The sequence below is a fragment of the Typopeltis vanoorti genome, chromosome 12, assembly GCF_054136105.1.
Source record: "Typopeltis vanoorti isolate ZY-2024b chromosome 12, IOZ_Tvanoo_1.0, whole genome shotgun sequence".
Lineage (NCBI taxonomy): Eukaryota > Metazoa > Arthropoda > Arachnida > Uropygi > Thelyphonidae > Typopeltis > Typopeltis vanoorti.
This window is the reverse complement of record NC_143560.1, coordinates 67,739,549-67,765,165: the sequence shown is the minus strand read 5'-3', so window position 1 is coordinate 67,765,165 and position 25,617 is coordinate 67,739,549. Positions and strand designations below refer to the sequence as shown.

At 35.7% G+C, this 25,617-nt stretch overlaps 2 protein-coding genes across 2 annotated transcripts in view; both read left to right on the top strand.

The window, feature by feature from the left end:
- Positions 1 to 10,781: 10,781 nt before the first annotated feature.
- Positions 10,782 to 25,617, top strand: part of LOC150100863 (N-acetylgalactosamine-6-sulfatase-like) — a 355,136-nt gene continuing 340,300 nt past the window's right edge. Inside the window, exons 1-2 of the mRNA XM_090401082.1 lie at positions 10,782 to 10,930; positions 23,455 to 23,582. The gene's annotated coding sequence lies outside the window, so the exon portion shown is untranslated. The remainder of the gene's footprint in view (positions 10,931 to 23,454; positions 23,583 to 25,617) is intronic.
- The window catches only part of LOC150100864 (F-box/LRR-repeat protein 12-like), a 43,920-nt gene continuing 30,177 nt past the window's right edge, over positions 11,875 to 25,617 (top strand). The window contains exons 1-2 of the mRNA XM_090401924.1: positions 11,875 to 11,960; positions 23,455 to 23,582. Of these exons, the coding sequence (XP_090258050.1) occupies positions 23,476 to 23,582 (107 nt within the window). The 5' untranslated portion in view covers positions 11,875 to 11,960; positions 23,455 to 23,475. The remainder of the gene's footprint in view (positions 11,961 to 23,454; positions 23,583 to 25,617) is intronic.

Below are 25,617 nucleotides of genomic sequence, written 5' to 3'. Positions count from 1 at the left end.
GACGAAGAAGTCTTACAAACTGTAAAAGACATTAAAACCAGCATTAACGCATTAAGTGACAGGCAGCACAAACTGATAAAATACACATTGGAACTCAGTCAAGAATTTAATTCCCTGAAACTACAATACGAAGTTTTAAACCAACAACAACATAAAGAAGACATTGTCATAAACGGTCTTCCAGAAACCGAATCCACAGAAAATCTCAGAGACGTAGTTTTAAAATTAGGCCATGCAATTGACACACCCCTAGAACATAATGATATTCAGACCATAAATCGGTTTCCCAGGAAGAACAAAAAACAAGGCTCGCCACGACCCACACCAGTCATAGTTACTCTGACAAGCAAGGCTACAAGAGACAATCTCATAAAAGCCAGCAGACTGAAAAAAAAACAGTAGTTAAGGATTTAAATGCATCGCAAGACAATACGCCAATCTTTCTATCTGAGTATATAACACCTTTCAATCAGAATCTTTTGAACCAAGCAAGAAAAGAAAAAACAGAAAAAAAGTATCAATTTTTATGGATCAAAGAGGTAAAATATTCTTGAGAAAGTAACAGACTTCAAAGTCTATACAAATAAAAAGCTCGGAAGATATAGATAGGCTGCCAAAGTGAAAAAAAGACTCCAACTTAGTTCAATAAGAAGATCTCAACACAACAAAAATGAATGTGAACCATCAGATAGATGTAATTACACCAGAATACATCAGTTATTGTACTTTCGAATCGCTTAATGCATGGAAACAACACACAGTACAAGCGAGAGGTCTCTCAACTTGCATATTAACATTAGAAGCATCCGAAAGCATTGGTTACTGTTTCAGGCTTATCTTAGGAATTACACTGATATTATTGATATATTGATTCTTACAGAAGTATCCATAACTAATGACAAAGCTACTGCTTTCCAAATTCCAGGCTTCCAACAACATAGATCATTCCGCCAAACAAAAAGAGGGGGGTGAAATATTAATATTTATCAAACAAAAATTAACTGCAAAAGAAACAGCCTATTAGTTTGAGCATGCTGAAACCCTTTACCTCGAAATCACTAATACCATCAATAAACAGCATCCCATAATACTAAATGCTATTTACAGGTCACTAAACCTAAACAAGATAAAATTCTTGCACGAACTCAATTGCTGGCTTTTAAGCCAAGAAATATGCTCAACCAAATACCTAATGATAATTGGCGACATAAACAAAAATATTGCAAACGAAAACCAGAACAACACTGTACAATACCTAGACACGCTATCCATGTATAATCTAATACCAACAATAACATCATGTAATAGAGAAGAAATATTCGGAAATACTATCACTGCCTTCTGTCTAGATCATATAAACGTCCGAGCACCACTAAACAGTTGCACTGCATCAGTCATAAAGTGCAAAGTAGCAGACCATTACTTCACCACTCTAAACCAGCACACCAAGACAATATCTATGCAATGTCCCACGGAAGAAAAGAGACAGAAAACAATAATAGACGAAGAAATAGTCAACCACGAAATAAGAAAAACAGACTGGGAACACCTGGCATCAGATTCGGCAGATATCTTATACAACAACATTAAACTCACACTGCAGGAAATATATAAGAAAGCTATAAAGAAAGTCAGAATTCTTTCAAAAACAACACAAAATCCTTGGATAACACAAAACTTAATCCTAGAAATACACAGAAAGGACGCTTTATAGAAAGAATTAAAGCGATATCCAAAGAACACAGCTTTAAAAACTGAATATAAGATAACAAGGAATCGTCTTACAACACAAATCAGAAATGCAAAAAGAAGCTGCTACAGAGACAAACTAACCTCTGCACAAAAACAACATGCAACAAACCTAGCATCTGATCAATGAGATGCTAGATTTTGTTCCCAACACCACCGCCTCCTAAACCATAAAACACAGCTTAATGAAAGACGCAAAACCTATCCAACAACTAGCAAATGACTTTAACCAATACTTTGCAGACTCCATCCAAGAACTCCACAGAAATATTCCCTCAATCACAAAACGAGACTCTCCACTTGGTCCACAATCAAAACAGATATTATGGTTCCCAACCATAAAAGAAGCAGAACTTCTCTCTCTCTCTCTCTCTGCAATACATCAAATCAAACCAAACAAAGGCCCAGGAATTGATGGTATCAGACCAAAAGATATAAAGCAACATGCAACTAGTTTAAGTCCAATCCTACTAAAATTAATAAATAAAATATTGAAAACAGGACAGATACCAAGTATGCTAAACACCGCCATAATCACACCCATATACAAACATGGAAAAAGAAATTTAATTAGCAATCGCAGACCCATAGCAACATTGCAACATTACCAATTATCAATCAAATTATGGAGAGGATCATATTGAAGAAACTCACAGGATACACTCAGATCTTTCATATTATCCCCAAAACACAATAGAAATAATAAGAGAACAACATCTCTCTTGGAAGACTTTACAGACGTAATTAATTCCACCTTAGACAAAAACAAAATTGCCATGGTAGTCTTTATTGATCTAACTAAAGCATTCGATACACTTACACATCAAACCTTGTTAGAAAGGCTGAGGCATGTTGGAATAGACGGTCCTCTTCACAGGTGGTTTACAAACTACTTCAAAATAGAGAGCATATCACACGTATCGGGTCAAACCGAAGCAGAGAGCTACCAGTAACCTGTGGAGTACCACAGGGAGCTGTACTCTCCCCAACTCTATTCAACATTTACACGCACGATATTAATCAGCTACCACTCCAAGGTAAGATATTCCAATACGCAGACGATACCGCAATAATATCCATCCACAATAACGCAAGCATAGCCCAAACAAATATGCAACATGACATAAATCTGATCATAGACTGGCTCACAAAAAACTCCATACACCTAAACTCAGAAAAGACAAAATTAATGATATTCAGACATCCACTGATTCGACCAGTTGATAACAAATATATAACCAGCCAACATCCACATTCCAACATAAAAACACACAGAATAGCAAAACCACTACAATCACTCAGGTTGAAACAATACGATACCTTGGAATTTACTTCGATGCAGATATGAACTGAAATAGTCACATAAACTATCTACACAACAAACTCCGAACAATAAGTGACAAACTCTACAGTAACTTAAAAGACATAGTTCCCATCCGCCTAAAAAAAACTAATATGCAAAGCACTATGCCAAAATATACTCAGATACGCTATAACAACCTTGCTTTCTGTGCACCCTACAAATTAAATAGATTAATGTCGCTACAGTACAAAATGATAAACCTGATATTTTGGGAACAAAGAGAAAATAACGACCTTATATACATTGCAATGACAGAACACAAAATACTGACAGCAAAACATTTATGTCACTATGCAACTTTGCTAAAACATTATTTCGATGCCAACTACAGGCCAGTCAGAAATACATACCATATAGCAAGACCTTAGACTACTAAATATCAATATAAATTAAATAATCACTACCGAAAGGCCACGCGAAACTTCTACATCCCAGACATGATAAACAAATTATCTTTTGAATACAGAAACCTTAAAAACTACAATAGCCTGAAAAGAGTTCTAAGGACATACAATGAACCAGAAACACGCACCCAAAAATACCATACAAACTTAATGAAACACAATATATTCGTTCAGGCTTCCAGTTCAGCGACGCATCAATGCATTCCAAGTTTGTGTGTGTGTGTGTGTGTGTGTGTGTGTGTGTGTGTGTGTGTGTGTGTGTGTGTGTGTGTGTGTGTGTGTGTGTGTGTGTGTGTGTGTGTGTGTGTGTGTGTGTGTGTGTGTGTGTGTGTGTGTGTGTGTGTGTGTGTGTGTGTGTGTGTGTGTGTGTGAGAGAGAGAGAGAGAGTGTGCGCGCGCGCGAATTTCTCAATCATAGATTTCGTAGCTTCCCAACACAGCAAAAAATAAATAATAAATAAATAAATAATAACCAACTGGTGTCATCCTCAGATAAGCTTACATATAAGCTTCGAGGATGAAAGCAGAGAAATTAGTTCTCATCCAAGATGTATCACATGTAATCTAAAGTATGTAATGTAAGTATCATATGTAAACAAATATAAGTAATGTATCATATGAAAACAAATGTAAGTAATGTATCATATGTAATCAAATGTATGTAATAACTGTAACAAAAGTATGCAATATGGAGTGATTATATCCATTGATATTGTATATATAGAGTGTAAAATTGCAAAGAAATATCTGTAATAATCATCATTATGAATATTATAATAATATATGTTGTAAACAGTTATTGTTATTATTATTTAAAAAAATTATCTACGAGAAAGTATTTGCTATGCATAATTGTCTTCATATAATGTATGTAATTTATCTGAGAAATAATAAAATGTTTAAAAAAAATTATTATTATTATTATTAAGAGTGACCTCCAGGGATTCAGGTACTCATCAAGGGTGGCCACTTACTACACACACAGGCTATCATACTTATTCTTGAATTCATTCACACTGCTTGCACTCACAACATCCAATGGCAATCAATTCCAATCACGCACCACTCTATGAGAGAAAAATCTAGCCCTCATCCCCTTCTGAGTATCATTCATTCTCAGCGTCCAAGGATGCCCTATTGTCCTTTCCCCACATTCTATAATTCGAAAAATTCCATCAATTGAAATCCTGTATGGCACTTTCAGAAGTTTGAAAGCCTCAGTCATATCACCCTGATATGACTGAGGGTCATATCAGGGTGATATGATATGATATGCAGATACTAGAAATAGATTTCATCTATTTCTAGTATCTGCATTCTGCAGTCTACAATTCTCAATCGGTATTCATAATCAGTAATCCATAATACTGATATCATTTTTAACACTCTCCGTTGCACTATCTTCACTACCAATGTAACCAGTGAAATCAATACTATGTTAAAAATGTTAAAAATCAATACTAGTGTTAAAAATGATATAATACTCATATCATTTTTAACACTCTCCGTTGCACTATCTTCACTACCAATGAAACCAGACACACAATAGTCCAATGAGGTCTTATCAAGACCTTGTAAAGAGGCAAAATGTCATCCTTATCTTCACATGTGAACATTCGTTTCAGCATTGCAATTATCTTTTAAGTTGTATTAGCAATCTTTGTTACATGGCCCCTGAACTTCAACTTTCTATCTACTAACACTCCAAGATCTCTAGCCTCATCAGTTTCATCATGCATAATCCTACCAATATAATAAGACATTGGATATGTAATCACACTGAAATGAATGACACTGCATTTACTGAAATTGAAATGACATCTATTTTTGCATGCCTACAATTCCGGTCTACTCAAATCATTCTGAAATACTGCATATCAACAGCATACCTGATTACCCTATCAAATTTTGCAGAATCAGCAAATAGCTGTATGTCGCTTATCAAATCCTTCCCAATATCATTAATGTATAGATTGAATAACAGTGGACCAAGCACTGATCTTTGTGGAACACCACTAGTTACCTTAAATCTTGCAGACTCACATCCCCCACAGACCACTTTTTGATATCTATTAGTCATCCATCCTCTTATTCACTTTAAAATTCTATAATCCAAACCCATATTCTCAATTTATGCAATAATCTATCATGCTGTATTCTGTTAAAAGGCTTAGCAATTGCAAAAGTATCATGGTGTATCCGTCCACTTTGTCTAGTTCAATGGTAACATTGTTACAGAATGCAAGAAAGTTGCTAAAACATAAAACATAACCTTACCTTAGTAAACTCATGCTGCTCATTGGAAAGTCGAGATTTTTGTCAACCCATTTCTAAATGCGAGCCCTAACCAATTTTTCAAAATTTTTCACCACCACTCCTTAGATATTAATTGGTCGATAGTTGGATATATCGGTCTTTGCACCCCCTTGTGCAATGAAATTACCATACATTCTTTCCTTTCCTGCAGAATCTTCCCCGTTCTGACACTCATACTAAACAGCCTCATCAAAGGAAAACCAGTTCAGCTGAACACTCTTTTAGCACACATGCTGATATCCCATCAGTCCCTATTGCTGTATTCTTATTCAATTTGTGCAGCAGCTCTAATATCTCGTTCTCATACACCTGAGTTTATTATTATTATTATTATTATTATTATTATTATTATTATTATTATTATTATTATTAAGAGGGACCTCCATGGAGTCAGGGGCTTATTGAGGGAGGTCACATACCACACGCACCAGTTATCAACGTCATCAATGCTTTCCATGTCTACTGGAACATAAGCCCACAACGTTGATTTTCCATCTACCAGTGTTCCTGGCAGCTGCTCTTGCATCTACCCAGTTCGTCCTTCCTGCCTCTTCAGACAGGCCAGAAAACCGTCTTCTGGGGTTTCTCAAGTCACGTCTATCGCTAGAAGCATTTGTTCATACAGATTTGCAGTTTTCATTATCAAATCATTTCTACAGGGAGGGATGATTAGCCCTTCGCCCAACCCTCGAAGTGGACTCAGTTATACCCCTCCCCAGTGACTGGGTCTCCATTTATCGCCTCTTATGATACGCAGCCTGCCATAACATGGGGAACCAGTTATCATAGTTATTCTTAGCTTCATTCACACTGCTTGCACTCACAACATCTTATGGCAATCGATTCCAATCACGCACCACCCTATGAGAGAAAATTCTAGCCTTCACCCCGTTCTTAGCGGCATTCATTCTCAGCTTCGAAGGATGCCCTCTTGTCCTTTCCCCATTCTCCATATATTGAAAAATTCAATCATCTGAAATCTTGAATGACCCTTTCAGAAGTTTGTAAGTCTCAATCACATCACCTTTCTTTCTCCTGTTTGCCGGTGTCTGCAGTCTGCAAATTTCAATCTATCTTCATAATCAGTATTCAACAATCCTGATATCATTTTGAACACTCTCCTATTCTTTACACTCTATCCCCACTATATCAGAATCACAGCGGAAACCAGGAGACCAGACCTGCACACAATAGTCCAAGTGAGGTCTTATCAAGGCCTTGTAAAGAAGCAAAATGACATCTTGTTAAAAAAACGTTTAATTTTCTTGACCAAAAAGCTCTGGAATGACTTTTAAACGGATTATATTGATCAAGTGCATATAATAAACAACTAAGTTATACCAACTAGTTTCACCGACTAAGGCTGTTGGCATCTTCAAGGTACATAACTGATGTAAGGCACTAAAAAGTAAAAAACTGTTACAAACTATAATCAACCGATTCCAATTATATTAAACAAGGAACAGAGCGCATACAATATATTCATAGAGCATGGATGATATCACTTGTTGTTATTTAGGAACGTTCTATAGTTGGCACTATAATTCAGTTCTGGCTAGTTGAAGGATCTGATAAGGGTCTTCCAGATCGCGGGAAAGATTAGTCCTTGGTTCCTGTTAAGGTTTTGTATACAGTGGGCAACTGTTGTGGCCTCCTTAAAAATTCGGGAGCGGAAGACCTCCTCCATGTAAGGAATTCTGCTTCTATCCCACTCTATGGTATGGTTCGTTCTTGAGAAATGAAAAGCTAACCGCGGTTTTTCTTCTCTGTTATTATGACGTCACCATGTGTTCTTTTTGCCTAATTTCAAGACTCCTTGAAGTTTGGCCGATGTAATCCAAGCCGCACGAGCAGGGTATGTTATAATCTCCAGCATATTTGGAGAAAGGATGGCTATCTTTTGGAGATCTTAAGAATTGTCTAATCGTTTCTGTGGGTTTAAAGGCCACTCTTATTTTATGTGGTCTAAGGAGTCTAGCAATCTTATTGCAAACTGTCCCTAAGTATGGAATGACGATGGTAGTAAAATAACGTACATTATCTTGTTGTCTTTGTCGGGGTTCAGAGAAAAATATCTTGTGGACGAGTCTTCGAGGAAATCCATTCATGGTAAGGTTAGTGGATATCAGGGATAGTTCTTCCTGGAGGTCTTGTTGTCTGTTGTAAGGAGAGAGGCACAGTTGCTTCAACATGTGTACAATACTAAGTTTCTGTGAAATGTGGTGGCAGGAAGTGAAATGTAAATAACGTCCTCTATTGGTAGGTTTACGGTAAACTGAGAGGTTGATATCACCATTCGGAAGCTACTTAATTAAAGTGTCCAGAAATGATAATTGGTTATTTTTTTCAAGTTCCTAGAGTGAATTTCATTGGGTGGTGTAGAGAGTTAATTTTGTTAAGAAAGCCGAAGAGGTCCTTTTTTGTATGGTTCCAAACGATAAAGATATCGTCCACGTATCTCCACCATACTGTGAGTTTAGGGTCTGTTTGAGTTAAGATTAAAAAAAAAAATCAGCTAACGCCTTTTTATTCCCGTATACGGGGAGTAGGCGAGGCCATTTAGCCCTATCTAACTTTTGGAGACTGAGTGGGCAGTTCAATCTCCACTGGTACCAATCAGAGATAGATGGCCCAAGGCTATCACTAATTAAGCGGTACTCAGTGAAGAGAGACGGCTCAAATGTGCCGCCATCTTGTGGTCCCTAACTCTAACACAATATATTTAATGTCTGAAATAATGTGGGTTCTACAGTCGATTTTCTTGAGTTTACAGGACGAAAAACCCGAGTTTCCGGGAGGGAAAACCTGTTTGCCCGTGCCAGAGATCGACTAACACGGGAACCGGTCGAAAAAAGGCTTAGAAAAATTTCCTCTAGTCGCCGACTAGACTCGAAACCAAGTCTTCCTTCGTGCGGCCAAGCGCCGTGGTTGGCAAACGCCACATCCACTGAGCTACACGTCAGAATCCTCCATAAAGAGATCAGCACAAGATGGAGAGGGGGGGGGGCAATCCATTGCAAGGCCAGTCAATTGCTGATATATGGTTTTATTTCATAAGAAAAAGTTTGATGTTAATGACAGAACAAAGAAGTAATGTCTTGTGGGAACAAACTTCCTAAAATGTTGATGACTTCCTCCACAGGGATGTTAGTGAATAGAGATGTAACATCCAGGCTGGCGAGTAAATCCGTATTGGAGATAGAAATGTTGTTCAGTTCCTCAACGAAATGTTGCCAATTTCGTATATTAGTATCCGAATTATGGATGTGTGGTTTTGAGGAGGCCTGCCAGGTGCTTAGATAACAGATAAGTTGGCGAACTGATTCCATCCACAATCGGGCGTAGTGGTATTCCTTTTTTGTGTACCTTAGGAGCGCTATATAGTCTTGGTGCTAGTGGATGCATGGATTTCGATCTTCGTTTTAAGTCTATAGACCAGTTCATCATGTGATGTATTAAATCGTTGGTATCATTGTGGTTCTTTAGTATTGGGTCTGTGACTAGGACACGGTAGGTTGATGTATTTAAAATCACTGTTGAATTTCCCTTATCTGCTTTCAATATGATAATGCCTTCCTTTTTTTTTTTTCAAACTATACAATGTTCTTTTTTGGTTGGAGTCAGGGGAGAAGTAGTGGTCATCCCTGGAAGCTGTATAAGGAGGACGTGAGCAAGGGAGTGTAAAGTAGGTTTTTTGCATGAAGAGTTCTGAATTATCAGAATGCATTGCCTGAGAGTGATGTCTGCAGAGAATTTGGCTGTGTTGAAGGCACAGTATGATGAGCTGTGTGTATGACAATGGACCTCCCAGAGGAGTCTTAGGATAATAATAATTATTATCTTGGTCACTAGATAATCCCTCATCAAATCCTCAATCATATCTTCCCGTTCTCTTAGTATTCACGAGGCTCTGCAAATGACACTCCCTCAGTTTATCTTCATACTCCACATTCCACAGATTGAAACCAACATTATTGATTGAATTTTTTTATGTACCCTATCCAATATATATCCTCATCTTCGTGAATACCAGGTGACCAAATCTGCACACAGTAATTCATATGAGACCTGATTTAGGCCTTCTACGTCAATATCGCCTTATCATTGCCATAATCTAATTTGATATTTCACAACTTGAGCAATGTTACCTCTAAACTTCAGATTCATGACTGCCTCCCACTCCCAGATCTCCCAACTTCTTTAAGGTTGGTGTACAAGTATATGCATAGTAATTGTATAACTATACTTTGCATCCGCCCTTGCCTATCAAATTTCAGAAACTCGTGTTTTACATTCTGTAACCACACACACACACACACACACACACACACAGACCACATGCAGTTTACAGATACAATACCCTGTCCTCATTACATCACTTGATATTATTTCCTGACACCTCTAAGGAGTCTAAAGACTCATCGAGGGAGAGCACTTCGCTACAACTTTTCGTTTGTTGTTATGCCGTAAATTAAAAACAGCAACCAATAATCTACCAAAATGCAAAACAAAACGTAGAAATCAGAAGCTACTACCCCAGATGAGGTTTGCTGTTAAGTTATAAAAGCCTATTTTGCGATTAAAAAAAAAAAACAGGAGACCGTATATTATTATTATTATTACATGGCAACTCCATGGAGTCCCTAGATCATCAAGGAAATTGATGGAGATCGAGAGAAAATATCCGAAACGTGCATGTAATGTTTATCTGCAAGAAAATATCGCCTGTACGTTGGACTGTGAAATAATATGCAATTATTAATGTGTCGTATATCTTTTTTTTTTTTTTTGTTTCTTTTTGTTTTTGATTATTGTGATAGCAAAAGCTTGAATGAGAACTTGTCATATGATCTTAGGAACTCCACTTTCGCAAAAAAGAAATATCAAGTTCATGCTTTTGTCTTTCTGAAGCGAAATGCATGCACGTATCAGTAGTATATGTTGTTTTAATGACGCATTGAATTTGCCTGGACATATGAGCTATTATATGTATTTCTGTTCGGTTCTTCGTTTTCTTATTCCCGTTTTAAGCAAGTATGGTGTTTCCTGATGATATTGTTACACGCTGAACAAAAAGGTATATGGATAACATATTTTAGGTATGTCTACTAAAAAAAAAAAAAAGTATTTGTAAATGTTGAACTGTGAATGGGAAAGTATATGGATAACATATTTCGGTGGGTTTACCAAAAAAGTGTTAGTAAATATGGTGCTGTTATTATTATCTGTAAAATTATTTTTTACTGAAGTTTGACGTCTCAGTCTGAGGTTTCGAACCAATTTACATTGATTCTTTCTGTTATGTAAGTTTACATTTTAAGGATATGGTCATGTCCTTAATACTTTGTTAAATACTTTTAACAATCCCGTAACATCAATACAGAAATCATTATTGACACATTTCATCAGAGTAAAAAGGGATCTTGTCCGCTCCATACCGAGGATACTGTCATGACAAGTACAGACTGAGTATAAATTTAGTTATTGAATTATATATACTTTGCAGCGTGTAGAATACAACAAATGATTTTAGCTTGATAATTCCTGTACAAAATAATAATAAAAAAAATCCATTGAGAAAGTTTATCAAAATATAGGATCAGGAAAGCTGCTGTCATCCCCCCTGGGTTTTAACAGCAGATTTGTAAACTGTGTATAGTGTCAAAATCGGTTTCAGTGAATTATTATGCACACAAAGATGAGATCTGAATCCACAGAAACCTCTTGTTTTTCTATGAGTGGCCGGTCACATGCAATTCTTCCTTGTACATTTATAGACTATTGTGGTCACTATTAGCCTGAAGAGCGATGTTTCTACCACAAAAATAAAATTAAAATAAATAAATAAATAAATAATATATATATATATATATATATATATATATATATATATTATATTTCTTTGGTAACCAGCTTGTTTGTTGAATGATAATTCAAAAAATGACAATTAAATGGTAATTAATGTAATCTACAATCAAGTAAAATGTTCTTATTGTTTTCTGATAACTTTCTCAATGAATCGAAGCAACAATTTACCAAAGCAATTTTTTACTTTAGGTAGCCCTGCAGATAGAAATGAATCTTATAAAGAAAATTGAATTAATTGAGGTTAGGATTTCAAATGAAAATGTAAGTCTTTTAACAATAAAACAGTTCATTCCTTTAATCGCTGAGTGCTGGTTTTTTTTGCACAACCATTGAAATGCATTGGCATTTTTATTTATAAAATTAAATGTACACTTGAGAAGCCCTCTTTTGGCTTGTATATTTTCATCATCATCAGAGCTCTGTTGTGTCAAGACTCATCTTGAAAGATCCTACAGTTCTGTACAATGCTCATCAGACCATTAAAATCATTCATTTCTTCATTCATCACACTCAGGTAATACATTGCATTCACCAACCAGTTGACGTGCGAAAACTTCTTTCCTCTGCTCATATTCTCTTTATTCAGATTTTAGTGAAGGGCTCTTGTTTTCTCCCTGTTTTCCTCAGGTCTTTGAAAAATCTCTTCCACATAAGCAAATCGGCCATCAGAACACATCCACTTTACAAACAAAAAAATACCGTTGTTAGTGGTGATAGTGCTGATGGTAGTTGTGATGGCAGGAGAATTAAGTAATAGAGAGATGGCAAGATGTGTGTGGCATAGTGTCCTCCTTGGACTCCTGGAGGTGTCACGTGATAATGATCCCACATGTATTTTTAAATTAAAATCATGTCAATTTTCAAATTGGTTTGTTAATTAACTTTAGACGGAAATGAAATTAAAGCCAACAAATTTGACTCCTCTGCTGTGTGTGTTTTTTAAATTCATAAAGTCCACTGTTTTAAGGGAACCAGGGCACACAGTAATAGGTCAGCTGCTTGGACAACCTAAACTTAATGTGATTTAAGAACATTGAAACATAAATGGAAAAGAGGAAGAGATAGTAGAAGAAATAAAAATACCACATTGACATAAGTAGTGTTACAAAGATAAAGGCTGAAACAAGTGAAATATTTCTAAATAACAATATAAGAACTTATATCTGGGTAAGAGTGATCAAGTGAAGGAAGGAGAAACTGTTGTGTTTAACACCAAACATGAAGATGTAGGAAAATTCCAAAATGGGAACTTGAACAATGAAGCTTATTGGTGCTTATGCACCACTTAAAGTTCTACTAGAGAAGATGAAGAATTTTTTTGACTCATAAGCGAATACAGCTGATGTAAAGAAAATGAGTTCTTGGAGGCCTAAACAACAATATAGAAAATGTGTCTCAGACATAGAAATATCTTGGAAAATTTTGAAGAGAAGTGTAAAGCTAATACCAATGGTAGGCATCTGCAGGATTTCTCTTCATGACATGGACTAGGTATTATTGACAGTCTTCTAAAATAAAATGTGCCTAAGTATACATGAAGAGAACATGTTAGAAATGAGGAGGTATTCACTGCATTCATTTGCTATTGCTAATATGTTCATACTGGTTCAGAGGATATATTGAGGATTTGAAACAGGAAGTGATCAGTTTCTAGTAGGAAAAATATGAATATCATACTGAAAAGAAAAGTATGTGGGAAAACTTTAAAAATAATTGGTTAAGCAGTTTTCAGAGATGGGTTGTATGCTCAAATATACAAATATTACTTAAAAAGAGATTAATGAAAAATTGTTGAAGAACAGCAGCCAAGAAGCTTGAGCTGGATTCAGACCAAAGAGGAGTTGTCAGGACTAGATTTTTATTTCTGAACAAGTAGTTGAGAAAACATGGGAATAAAACATGGATCTGTATTTTGTCCACACACACACAGCACTAATATGCTATAGGTCTTGCAACCGTTTGTGATGGTCAGATTAAAAAAAGAAATTAATTTTGCAGATCCAACAAAAGTGCATAAGGTAAAGGCTTTCAAACACTACAGTTATGTGGTGTAAATGTGACATATTTATATACAGGGCCAGATTTAAGGCTGTTGTTGTTGTCTCTAAACTAATTTTTAAGCGGGCCCGCATAATGTGAGGTCCTGTGCTGTAGCTTATCTAGGTTATATATTATTATTATTCAGGCCTCCATGGAGTCAAAAGACTCATCATGGGAGGTCCTTTCTAAGAAACACAAGTCTATCAAGACTCATAGAGTTAGGCCTTGATTATATGGATCAATATAGCAATAGTGAGTTTATGTTAGCAGGTAGAATTAAAGAATGGAAAGATAGTGTAGTGTAGATAAAATCAGGTATAAAACAATGCATGCCATTTCCTCTGTAAATACACTGCTTGGAAAGAGGGCAAGGTGTATCATACCGTGTAATGTCACGTGTTTGTAGCTGGTATAAATTGGAGGAATGTTACACTAAAAGTCAGTGCAATTGTGTCTGACTCTAATGGCTGCAGGAAGGGAACTGATGAAATTTAAAAGCGGCATTATGATAGGATGCCATGTTGCAGGCCTATCTGTTTAGCAAATTGTTGATAAATTGGACCATCCCAAGTCAGTTAGGTATACCATACTGAGATAGAAGTACAGGGAGTCAGCTGAGAGTGCTACCTGCAGTGGATGACCCACCACACTCACCAGATGTGACCATAGAGTACTAAGAAGGATAATATGTAAAACAGCATTTGTGGGATGACATGCTAAATGCAGAGTTCATGGCATCAACTGGAACATGAATCTGCACAAAAGCATTCAGAACTGAGGCTCACATTATGGGTTTCCATCGTAAGACCACAATATACAACTCCACATTAACTGAACCAACATGCAGCATCATATTCAGTGGTGCAAAAAGCATGTAGCATGATGTGGAAATTTGGAAAGCAGTGTTATGTTGTGACAAATCATGCTACACCTTCTACTGAGCAGATAGTCATCTGTTTGTGGTGTCAGGAACATTGAACTCTGAGACGTATCTGAACATTCTAGACAATGTAATGCTTCATACTTTTAATGCATTGTGTCATAATGCTGTTGCTGTAACTGCATGGTTTGTGGACATGTGCATTGCCACAGAGCCCTGATCTCAACATCTTTGAACATCTTTGAGATGAATTGGAGTATTGGGTAAGGTCAAGGGATGTCTGCCCCACAACAGTCCAACAGTCCAGGATCTCATTACATTCCTACAGGAAGAATGGTCTGAAATTCCCATTGATCGCTATTGTGCGCTTGTGGAAAGTATGCCCTGTAAAGTGGGCACCATTGTTGTTTGTGCCTCACGCTATGGTGTCCGTTGACTTCTTTCCAAGCAGTGTATGTCGTCACCTATGTGGAGCACATTATAAAGGACACCGATATAACCTAATATCAAAATTAGATATTAAACTCTGCTCTTTACTTTATACCAATGAGGTTATACTCTTAAATAAACCTATTACAGGTTTTCAAAACCCTAACTGAATAAGTAATGTAACAAATCTATTATGAAAGTCAGCAATGAAAAGACAAAAACTGTGAAAATAGAAAATATGACTGCATTCTCAACAGAGAATCTGTAGAACATTTTCAGCTGTTTAGGTACACAACTGCTGGTAAATTAAATATGGAACTATATAATAATTCCATATTTAATTCCATATATAAACGAAGTTTGGTACAATGGGAGACCCAGTTGATTTATATGTAATAAGAAAAATTTGCCAAAATGCTAAACTAGCAGTATACAAGACATTGTTCAAACCAATTTTAACCAATGGTTATTAGAGTTAGGGTGAAAATATAACCAGCTAATCAATGACTTGACCATAGAAATGATTTCTGAGAGAAGAAAAAAGGTATTGAACAGATGGCATCATCATTTTCAAATCGTATTAAAATGAAGATATTAGAGGAATTTGACAGTGTTAGCATTCAAGAGGATGTGAGGAGCTAATCTAGGGTGGCATGGTTGCTTAAACAGGTTAAGAGATGAAAGATTAGCAGAGCAAGTGTTTCATGCCAAAAGAATAGTAGGAAAAGGCCTAGAAACCATGATCCAAGTGGAGTGATTCAATTAGTAGTGTCTTAGAAGAACAAAATGAAGACCTGACAAATAACAGGTTAATTTTGAAGAAAATTGTTAATAGAAAGCTAGTAATAATAATATAAGATTAATTCAGTACCGTCATAGTACCCTCATAGGGTGCACATCAGGAATTGATGATGGTATCTGTACCTTTATAAGGTGTAAGGCCTACCATCTATCAGAAACAAATTAACACCAACTGTAGAATTATATAGTTCTCATTCAGTTACTACATGCTGCATTAAGGACTAATATATATATATATATATTTTTTTTTTTAATTTTTTTTAATATAAAACAGATAATGTTTTAATTTAAAGCAGATACATGTGCATATGTACATAGGCAGGAAACACCAGTTTTTTATCTCAAGGAACAATGCAAATAACAAGTGTTTTGATGTGACGAACAATTGGAAGAATATGCAAATTGTATAGTCTAACAGACAACCATAATTTGTTCAGTGCAACAGTCATCTACAAAGGAGCAGCACAATGTGCAGTCCATTATCTAGTGAATGGAGTCCAATATCAGAAGGCCTTAATGAACTGCCAGAGCTTATAGAGTAGGAGCAGGGAAATCATTCGGCCCAATCCTTTTCAGTTGTTTTATACTCATGATATAGCAAGGGTATGGCAACAGTAGCAGAAATCAGTGGAATTATTACCAGAATGGCAACATATAGGTTCATGCTTATTACACATTAGGTTCTCTGAAATAACATATAAATGCCACAACTCATTTGAACAGTGTTGTTTAGCGGATGCATTCGTTTATGCTTGCAGCTTAATCATTTGATAATGTTTATATTCAGCAGGATAATGCATTATATCATGTAATGATCATTTGGAATGGGTCTTGGAGCAAGAGAAATGTAATCTGGTAACCTGCTCAGTTACCAGATTACATTTCAGTTGTATAACTGTGCAGTGAGTTGGAATGGGCTTCTCATGATAGGAATCCTCCACAGCTAAGTCTGAGGCAACTGCAGGGTGTGCTAGTCTGCATTGGCCAGCATTCTTGTGATGTGATTTTAGCACCTTATGTAATCCATATCCTGATAAGTTTAGGTTGCTCTAAATGCTAGAGGCTGCTGTTTGCTATTGAGTAGGCATGAGTAATAAACTGGTTACACTGTTTTATGTAGTATCCTTTTCCTATCATCAGTAGTTGATAATTATATAATTTTTTTTTCAGAATTTTCCCTTTCTCTGAACAAAGCTGGCAGCATATTATAATGATTGCTGGCATGACAAGATTTGAATAATCACACCTACTAATTGCACAAAAACTAGATAGCAAGAAGGACTGGGTTGTATGTAACAAGGGGAAGTAATTATCATAGTTACTTACAAATGATGAAGTTTGACTTTGATTTGTAGAATTTTTTCAAAAATTAGGAAAAAAAATTTAGAAAATAGGCCTAATATGTGGGTGTGTGGGAGAAATTTGAGAGTGAGGGCGAGCTGTTTGCTTGAGATGGTTTGCATCTGAGAAAGAATTGTAATATACAACTGAGTTTTTGTTGCTGTTGAGAAGAGGAGTATCAGCATAGGTTTGAAAGAATAGGGCTCAAAAAGGGGAGAAAAAGGATAAGAGGAGTGGGGTGGAGATATCCTCTTTAAACAGAGGATATGGGGGCATGGTGATAGTAGATTGGAGACTATTTGGTGTGATCAAGTGAGGTAACATACCTGATTTTCAATCAGGTGCTGTTACTGCTGGGAAATATAGAGCAGTGGTTTTGAAATGTTTATTCAAACAGGATTGGTGAGTGAGAGGCAAGTGATAAGTAATATAATTATAGAAGCAGGAGACTTGTGTGAGTTGCTTAGGGATAACAATTTTACACATGTGATGGAAGTAACATAAGTGTTGGATTTCACATGGTTTAACATGGGAAGTAGCTGGGTAGGTGCAAGCTTCCCTAAAGAAAAAAAATCTGTAGAACCACACAGCAGAAGACTATGATGGAATCAGGAAAGATAGTGGTAACTTACTGTGGTGTGTGATCAGTTCAAGGGATGGAGATTACTAGTTTCTGAGCCTTAGTTTGCAGTCATTTAGTCGCATGTTGATAGAATTGTTAGATTTCATTCCTAAAGTTAAATGATTAAAAAAAAATATATATATGTAGTGAAGTGGATGAATTGTGAAACTATGCAGATGCTACAGGGATGTTGAGGAGGTAAAAAGCAGAGAATACTTACCATCTGCACAAGGAACATAATGTATAATTCATGCAAGTGTTCAGTGTAGTGAGGATGGAGGAATTAGCATATTATGACTGGTAGGTTTGGCAAGTGGAACAGTCCCCTGAAGACTAGTGTCACTGCATAAGGAGAAATCAAATCAGTAATAGCAGGCTAGTTTGTGGGTCATGTGTATTGGCAAAAGTATTGGAATGGCTCATTAGAGTTTGGTCCAATTCTTTTTGTGCTTGGTGGAGTCAGCAGGGAATCAGGGCACGATTAGGGGGAGAGGAGTTGACTTCACCTCCTAATCCACCAATTTTTAAAAGTGATTCGGAAATTTCTATCATTATGCAAAGAATCCTGACTAGGGATAAAGAAGTGATTGCCAATGTATAAAGCATTGATCAGACCACATCTGGATTTCTGTGCACAGATTTGGTTATAATCGCCTGAACCAGAGTGATAAGAAAACAGAGAGAGCAAGAGAAAAAGATGAGTGACTGGGACTCTCTCTCTTGAGATTGGAATGTTGAGTATGAGGAAAAACTGAGGGAATGTTTCAGAGCCTAGCAGGTTTGTGAGGAGATGATATGATTTGAGATATAAAATTGAGTGTTGCCTATCAGAAAGAGAAATATTACTTTGAGTAATAGCATATGAAAGAATGAGGTCATCTCTCTGAGTTGTATAAGGTTTGTGTGAGTAAGGAAGTGAAAAGTAGATATTTGACATTACTTTGGAGTGGCTGGTAAGTGTAGGTCTGTAGATAATACTATGATTAATAAATCCATTCACCAGAATAAATAATACCTGTGGATGGATCTTATTTATTCCAATTCATTTATGTGATATTCCTCTGTTATGCAAAGAGTAACACATTCTAGCCCCATGTTGAAATCCCATCACACAGGCGAAGAGCATTCACTTAGGACAGTCTTTTTCAAACTTTTTTTTTTTAGTCACTGTCACCTCAGGAAATATTAGGCATTGCTAAGCTTGTATAATAAAGCAACATTTTTATGGACAGTTTATGCTAATTTGATTAAAATGGCAAATTCCTTCAGGTTTCTGAAGTAAAACTAAACACAGCAAATTAAGTAAATGGTAATATAAGTTCAGATTACACAGAGTAGACACAAGACTGTTACAAGAGACAAAGAAAAATGGTCTTAAGGAACCATTTTATGAATAATGACTCAGCTTGCACGTTTAACCTTGAATAAATGAGGTTCTTATATTATTTAATACTACGCTTGAATATCATTATCCAAATAATATGGCTAACATAAGATTAACAGTTGTTAAAAGAAACAATAAATATAATTTAATAAACACTTTTAATAATAAACTATTTCAACACACACTTCTTGCATAAAACTGAGACATAATCTTCTCATTATATTCTTGACCATAACTTGATACCACAAAAAAACCACTCGGTGGCATGCAGATTTTCCACCATTTCTGTTGGTCTGTAGGTTGATTTGGAAACTTTTTTTTACCAAATGATTGTAATGTCACATTTAATTAAGCATCAAACTAAAAAGTTGTTAATTTCATCAAAATGTCTTGAGTTTAAAAATATGAAAATGGCTATCATTGGTAACTCCAATTAATCTGTAAGACTATTTTAAAAAAAAACAACTTATTTTGATAATTGGTGGATCACAACTCACACTTTGAAAAACACTAATTTAGGCTGTTTTACTTGAAACTAAGTTTGACATTCTCAAATGGATTTGGCAGAGTTTTAGTTTCTGGAATCTTCTGTCCTCCTCTCATGCAAAATAAACAAGACTAGTCTAATGCATTTCTTATTATTAATAATAATAATATTAAGAGAGACCTCCAGAGAGTTGGGAACTCATTGAGGGAGACCTTACCATTCACACAAGCTCTTGTATCTGTTCTTGAATTCAATCACGCTGCTTGCACACACAACAATCAACAGCAATCCATTCCAATCACATGCAACTCTGAGAGAAAAATCTAGCCCCCCCATTCTTGACAACATTCATTCTCAACTTCCAAGGATGCCCTCGCATCCTTTCCCCACCATCCATAAAATGAAAAATTAAATTTACTAAATTCTGTATAACCCTTTCAGAAGTTGGTATTTCAGATGTTTGTTGATGTCTGCAACCTATATATTCTCAATCTGTCTTCATAATCAGTATTCCACAATCCTGATATCAGTCAATATCAGGATTTTTGACACTCTCCTTTGCACTCTCTCTCTCTCTCCCCCTCCACTGTATGCAGAATCACTGTGGAAACCAGAAGACTAGACCTCTGCACAGTAGTCCAAAAAGTCTTATCAAGGCCTTTATAGAGAGGCAAAGTAACTTCCCCATCTTTACATGTCAAGTTTCTTCTAGCATAATCCCACCAATATAATACAACATTGGATATCTAATCACATCAAGTACAGACCTAACATTTATTAACATTGATGACAGCCACTTTCACATGCCCACAGTTGCAGCTTATTCAAATCATTCTACGAGTATTGCATATCAGTACTTGTAGAATGATTTGAATATAGCTGTATGTTGCATGTCATATCCTTCCCAAATGGCATTAATGGTCAGATTGAATAATAACGGACCAAGTACTGATCCTAGAGGCACACTACTGGTTACCTTGAGTCTTGCAGATTCACATCCTCATATACAACTTATTGATATCTGTCAGTCCGCCATCCTCTTATTCATGGAATAGTTTATAATCCAATCCCATATTCTCCAATTTATGCTACAGCCTTCCATGCTGTATTCTGTCAAAAACACCTAGGAAAATCCAAAAGTATCATGGCATACCCATTCTCCTTGTCTGACTCAGTGGTAATAATATATTAACGAAGGCAACAGAGTATGCCTTTGTTCTGATACTCCAGCATTCGTGTACAGACATAAGTTACCTGCATGCTCTTTTGTATACCCTTATCTGTGGTCTGCGTGACACAGTTTGACAACTTGCAGATCTCTGTTCTTGTCTGCATAAGGAAGGAACTAGATATCTTTACACATGCTTGATAGGTTCAAACCAGACGTACACAGAATCATTCTCTCTTAATAATCATTTCCATAATTATTATTATTATGGGTATCTCTATGGAGTCAGTAGACTCATCACGGGAGACCCAAACTATCAAACCAATATCTATCATATCTCTTCTTGAATTCATTTACAGATGAAGAACTCACAACTGAGTCAGCCAATGCATTCCACTAATTCACCACTCTCCATACAAAAAAACCTCATTCTCACACCCTTGTTAACCACACTTTTCCTTAATTTCCAGGGATGACCTCTTGTTCTTCCATCACTATCACACAGCTGAAACATTTCCCCTGCATCAATCTTATAAAAACCTTGTAGTAATTTAAATGTTTCTATCATATCCCCTCTTCTCTGCCTATCAACCAACCTCTGCAATCCACAAGCTCTCAATCTATCAGTGTAGGGGGCATTTTTTACATCACTCACCAACTTAGTCACTCTCCTCTGAACCCTCTCCACAAACTCCTCATCTCCAAGGAATCCAGGTGACCAGACCCGAGCACAGTAATCCAAATGTGGAAGTATCAACGCTTGATAAAGGGGAATAATAACCTCTTTATCTCTGGATGTTAGTGTGTTCCTTAATAACCAAGTAATCCTATGTGCAGTCTTGGACACCTTGGCAATGTGTCCCCTGAACTTCATCTCCCTATCGACCAACACCCCCTAAGTCCCTAGCCTCATCAATCTCTTGAAGTATCATTCCATCAGTGTAGTACACAGCTGGTAATCTTTTAATCCCAAAATGCATAACTTTACACTTTTCCTCATTGAACTGACATCCATTAGCTTTAAGCCATTTCCTATATCATTTATGTACAAGTTGAACAACAATGGCCCAAGCACAGAGCACTGAGGCACACCACTGGTTACCTGCCTCAACCTGGACTCTGCTCCTCCATACACCACCTTCTGGTATCTCTCCCTGAGCCATTCTCCTATCCATATCACCAGTTTAGTATCCATCCCCATCTGCTCCAATTTGCACAACAGTATTCCATGGGATATCCTATCAAAAGCCTTAGCAAAATCTAGAAGTAATGCTGTGTAGCTATTTCCTTTGTCCAACTCATATGTCATTCTATTATAGAAAGCTAATAAATTGCTAAGGCAGGATCGACCTTTAACAAAACCATGTTGGCCCCTATAGAGTATCATATGATGATCCACCTATTCTCGAATTTTGTCTTTAACCAACTTTTCCAATAATTTTACCACCACTCCCGAGATGGTGATTGGTCTGTAATTAACTACTGCAGTTTTAGAGCCGCCTTTATGCAAAGGAACTACTTTGCATAAATAATAAATAAGAATAATAATAATCTTTGTAACTCTTCTTTGCACCCTTTCCACAGCTTTTTTATCCTCTTGTCTGACCAAAGAATACTGCTCTGAGTTGTGAAGTACCACTTCAGAAGTTAAAGTTTTCAGCAGATTCTTAGATACAAAATAGAATTATTTGGTTGACCCATCTCATTGATCACTATTTTCTCATACATTCACTTCCTCGTGTCTGCATTGTTAGATATTTCCATAGTTGATATTTGTGAAATTTGCATCAGTGGTTCTTAACCTCCCTCTCCTCTCACTTTCTTCTAAATCTTTAAGATACATTTGTCAAGCAGCTATCTCTTCAGTTTAACTGCCATATCTTGGAACAAATTTTTCTTTCCCATTATTGATACTCTTTACTGATATCTTTTGAAATATTATAACTATGTTTTGTAGACATAACCTGCAGGCCTTTAGATTTATTTCTAATAAGCTTTTTCCTCCATACTTAGTTCTTGTGTGCTATAGATCAAAACATTTGGAATCACTGTAAAAAAACTGCCTTTGGGCATAACTCTTTAAAAGCCCAAGGCCTTAGGCAATCATGAATGCAGATAAAAACAAGAGAGGGTAAAATGAAGTTAGCAGAAGTATTTTAAAATAAAAAAAATCCTAATTGTCCTAAAAACTGCTTGTCTGAAAATGTTCCTTAAAACTATAATAATCACTTTTTGAACTTTTACATTTTGAAATCTCAATTAAGTTAGAGAGAGAGTGCTAATGCTTAGCTAAGGTTTTTCACAGAGTAAAAACTATCTCATCTAGTTTTTTGCTATACATTTGTGTTTTGTAATTTGGATGTGTGAATAATATCTGATAAGATCGACAAAATAATCCATCCAAATTATAGTTATCATCAGTATTTTAATGTATTTTGAGTTGTTCCATAATCATTATTGCATAGAATTACAACATTTATTTAAGAAGGAACTTGTTTATATAAAGCTTGCATTATTTCAGCATTTTTCATTTTATTAAAAAAATTAAGAATTTAAGAATTTTATGTACTTTTTTTTTAAAACTGTATATTTGTATAAAACAGTAAACATCTTGCTCAGCATTGATGCTTCAGGATACTATGACTGTACTTCAAGCTGAAGATTTACCAGATGTTATTTTAATAAAAATTTTTAGTTATCTTCAGTTTGGTGATGTATGCAGGATGGGCAGGTAAGAAATATTTAATTATTTTGTTTCTAAAAATTTGGTAATATGTGCCATATGATTTCATTGAAACATTTTAAGCATATAGTTAATATCTATGTACAGTAGAATACTCTATTTGCTTATGAAATTCAAGTCATCAATTTCTGATATCCCCATTTGGATGTACAGGATACCATGATTACGTATAACAGTTAAGTTGATATTATTACTAACCTCCTAACATTTTCTTTTAAATTAATGTGTTATTTATCAAGTCTGCAGTAATGTTGTTCAGATCCTGTATTTTGATCTTCTAATACACCATCATTCCACCTAAATCTTGGTCTTCCTCTAGGTCTTTTTTCTGCCATTTTGGCATCAAATACATGTTTTACTAACCTTTCTTCCACCATTCTGACTACAAGTGACTACACCATGATTAGCTCTGCTCACATTCCTGTAATATCTTCATTTTCAATATGATTCTGCCATTTGCCATCTGTTCACTTCGTTTAATTTCTTTTTCTCAGAATTTGTATCTGTGGTCTGCAGTCTATCAGCTATTAAATTTCTAACCCATCTCTCAGATCCATAAGTTAAAATGTTTTGAACACTATCTTGTGTATTGCTGGTTTATTAGTGTTTGGGCTAATTTCTCCCCTATTCTAAATGAATTTATTCAGCAAGCTCACAACTTTCCAGTTATCTATTTCCCTATTTAATTTTCTGTCTTTCTTAAAAATTGTACCCAAAAATAGCTGAAATATCTTGCTTGTTCAGTGGGTTCTTTTTGAGAACCCATTGAACGAGTAAATTCAATACATTGTTTTCCATATATCTATTTGCAGTTGTTTTCCACATACCTATTTTTATAGTTTTTGTCTTTTTATTGCTTATTCTATACCAAATTTGTTACAGTAGTTATTCGATTTAATTTAGAGCCAATTCAATTCAACTTAATATAACAGTCTTGCATTGGATTTACTTAGGTGAGAGTGTAATAATTTCCATGTGGTAAAGAGCAGAGTTTAATAACCTTGATTTTGATATCGAGTTTAATTCATCAGTTATTATTTATCCGGTCTACAATACGCTGATCAGATTTTAATCTTCTAAGGTGCTTCTTACTGAATTTCTCATCTGTTTGTTTTAAGATAAAAATCTGTTTTTCTAATCATCTGTTTTTACTGGAACTTAGCATGTTTTGTTCCAAGTTTCTCTTCTATGATATTTCTGAACTTATTCACAAGTATGCTACATCAATCTTACCTTTAACATGATAGGAAAAGCCTTTTCAGTTTCCCTTCCACATTCAGTTTTATTTCTCTCTTTTTTTTTTTTTTTTTTTTTATGGACAGATACTATGAGAATTTTAGTCATCCAGAATTAGACTGAGCTAGCAGCCCTTCTAAACAATTTTCAAATTGTTTTTACCCAAAAAATAATCAAATGAAATGCTTTGTGATCTTACTCAAAAAGATGTTTAAAAAAAAAAAAAAAACTTGGTACATAATGAATATTTTATCCACTTAATATTTCCTTTTTTTCTAATATTTTATCAGCATGATACTCTTGTAAAATGCACGATTTTAATATATATATATATTTTTAGTCTTCTTATTATTATTGTGCTATCTTCTATCGAAGGTCAGTGACCATCTTGGCGAACAAACTGTGCTCTTGTGCTAATCTGAGCAGTTGTGCACTGCTCTTTCCTGTCCACATTTTGATGTTGTCAAACCATGATATTCTTTTTCTTCCTCTAGTTCCTTTGCCATCAATTCTTCCTACCAAAATAGTTTGTAGAAGTTGGTATTTGCTGTTTCTCATGATGTGGCCAAGATATGATGTTTTTCGTTTCTTGATTATTTGTACAAGATGTTTAGCTTTACCAATGGATTTTAAGACATCCTCATTGGTAATTTTTTCTGTCTATGATATCTTTAGCATTCTTCTGTATAGCCACATCTCAAAGGCTTCGATTTTCTTGATGGTTGTCGCCTTCAATGTCCATGTTTCAACTCCATAGAGCAGAATAGACCACACGTAGCATTTCAGC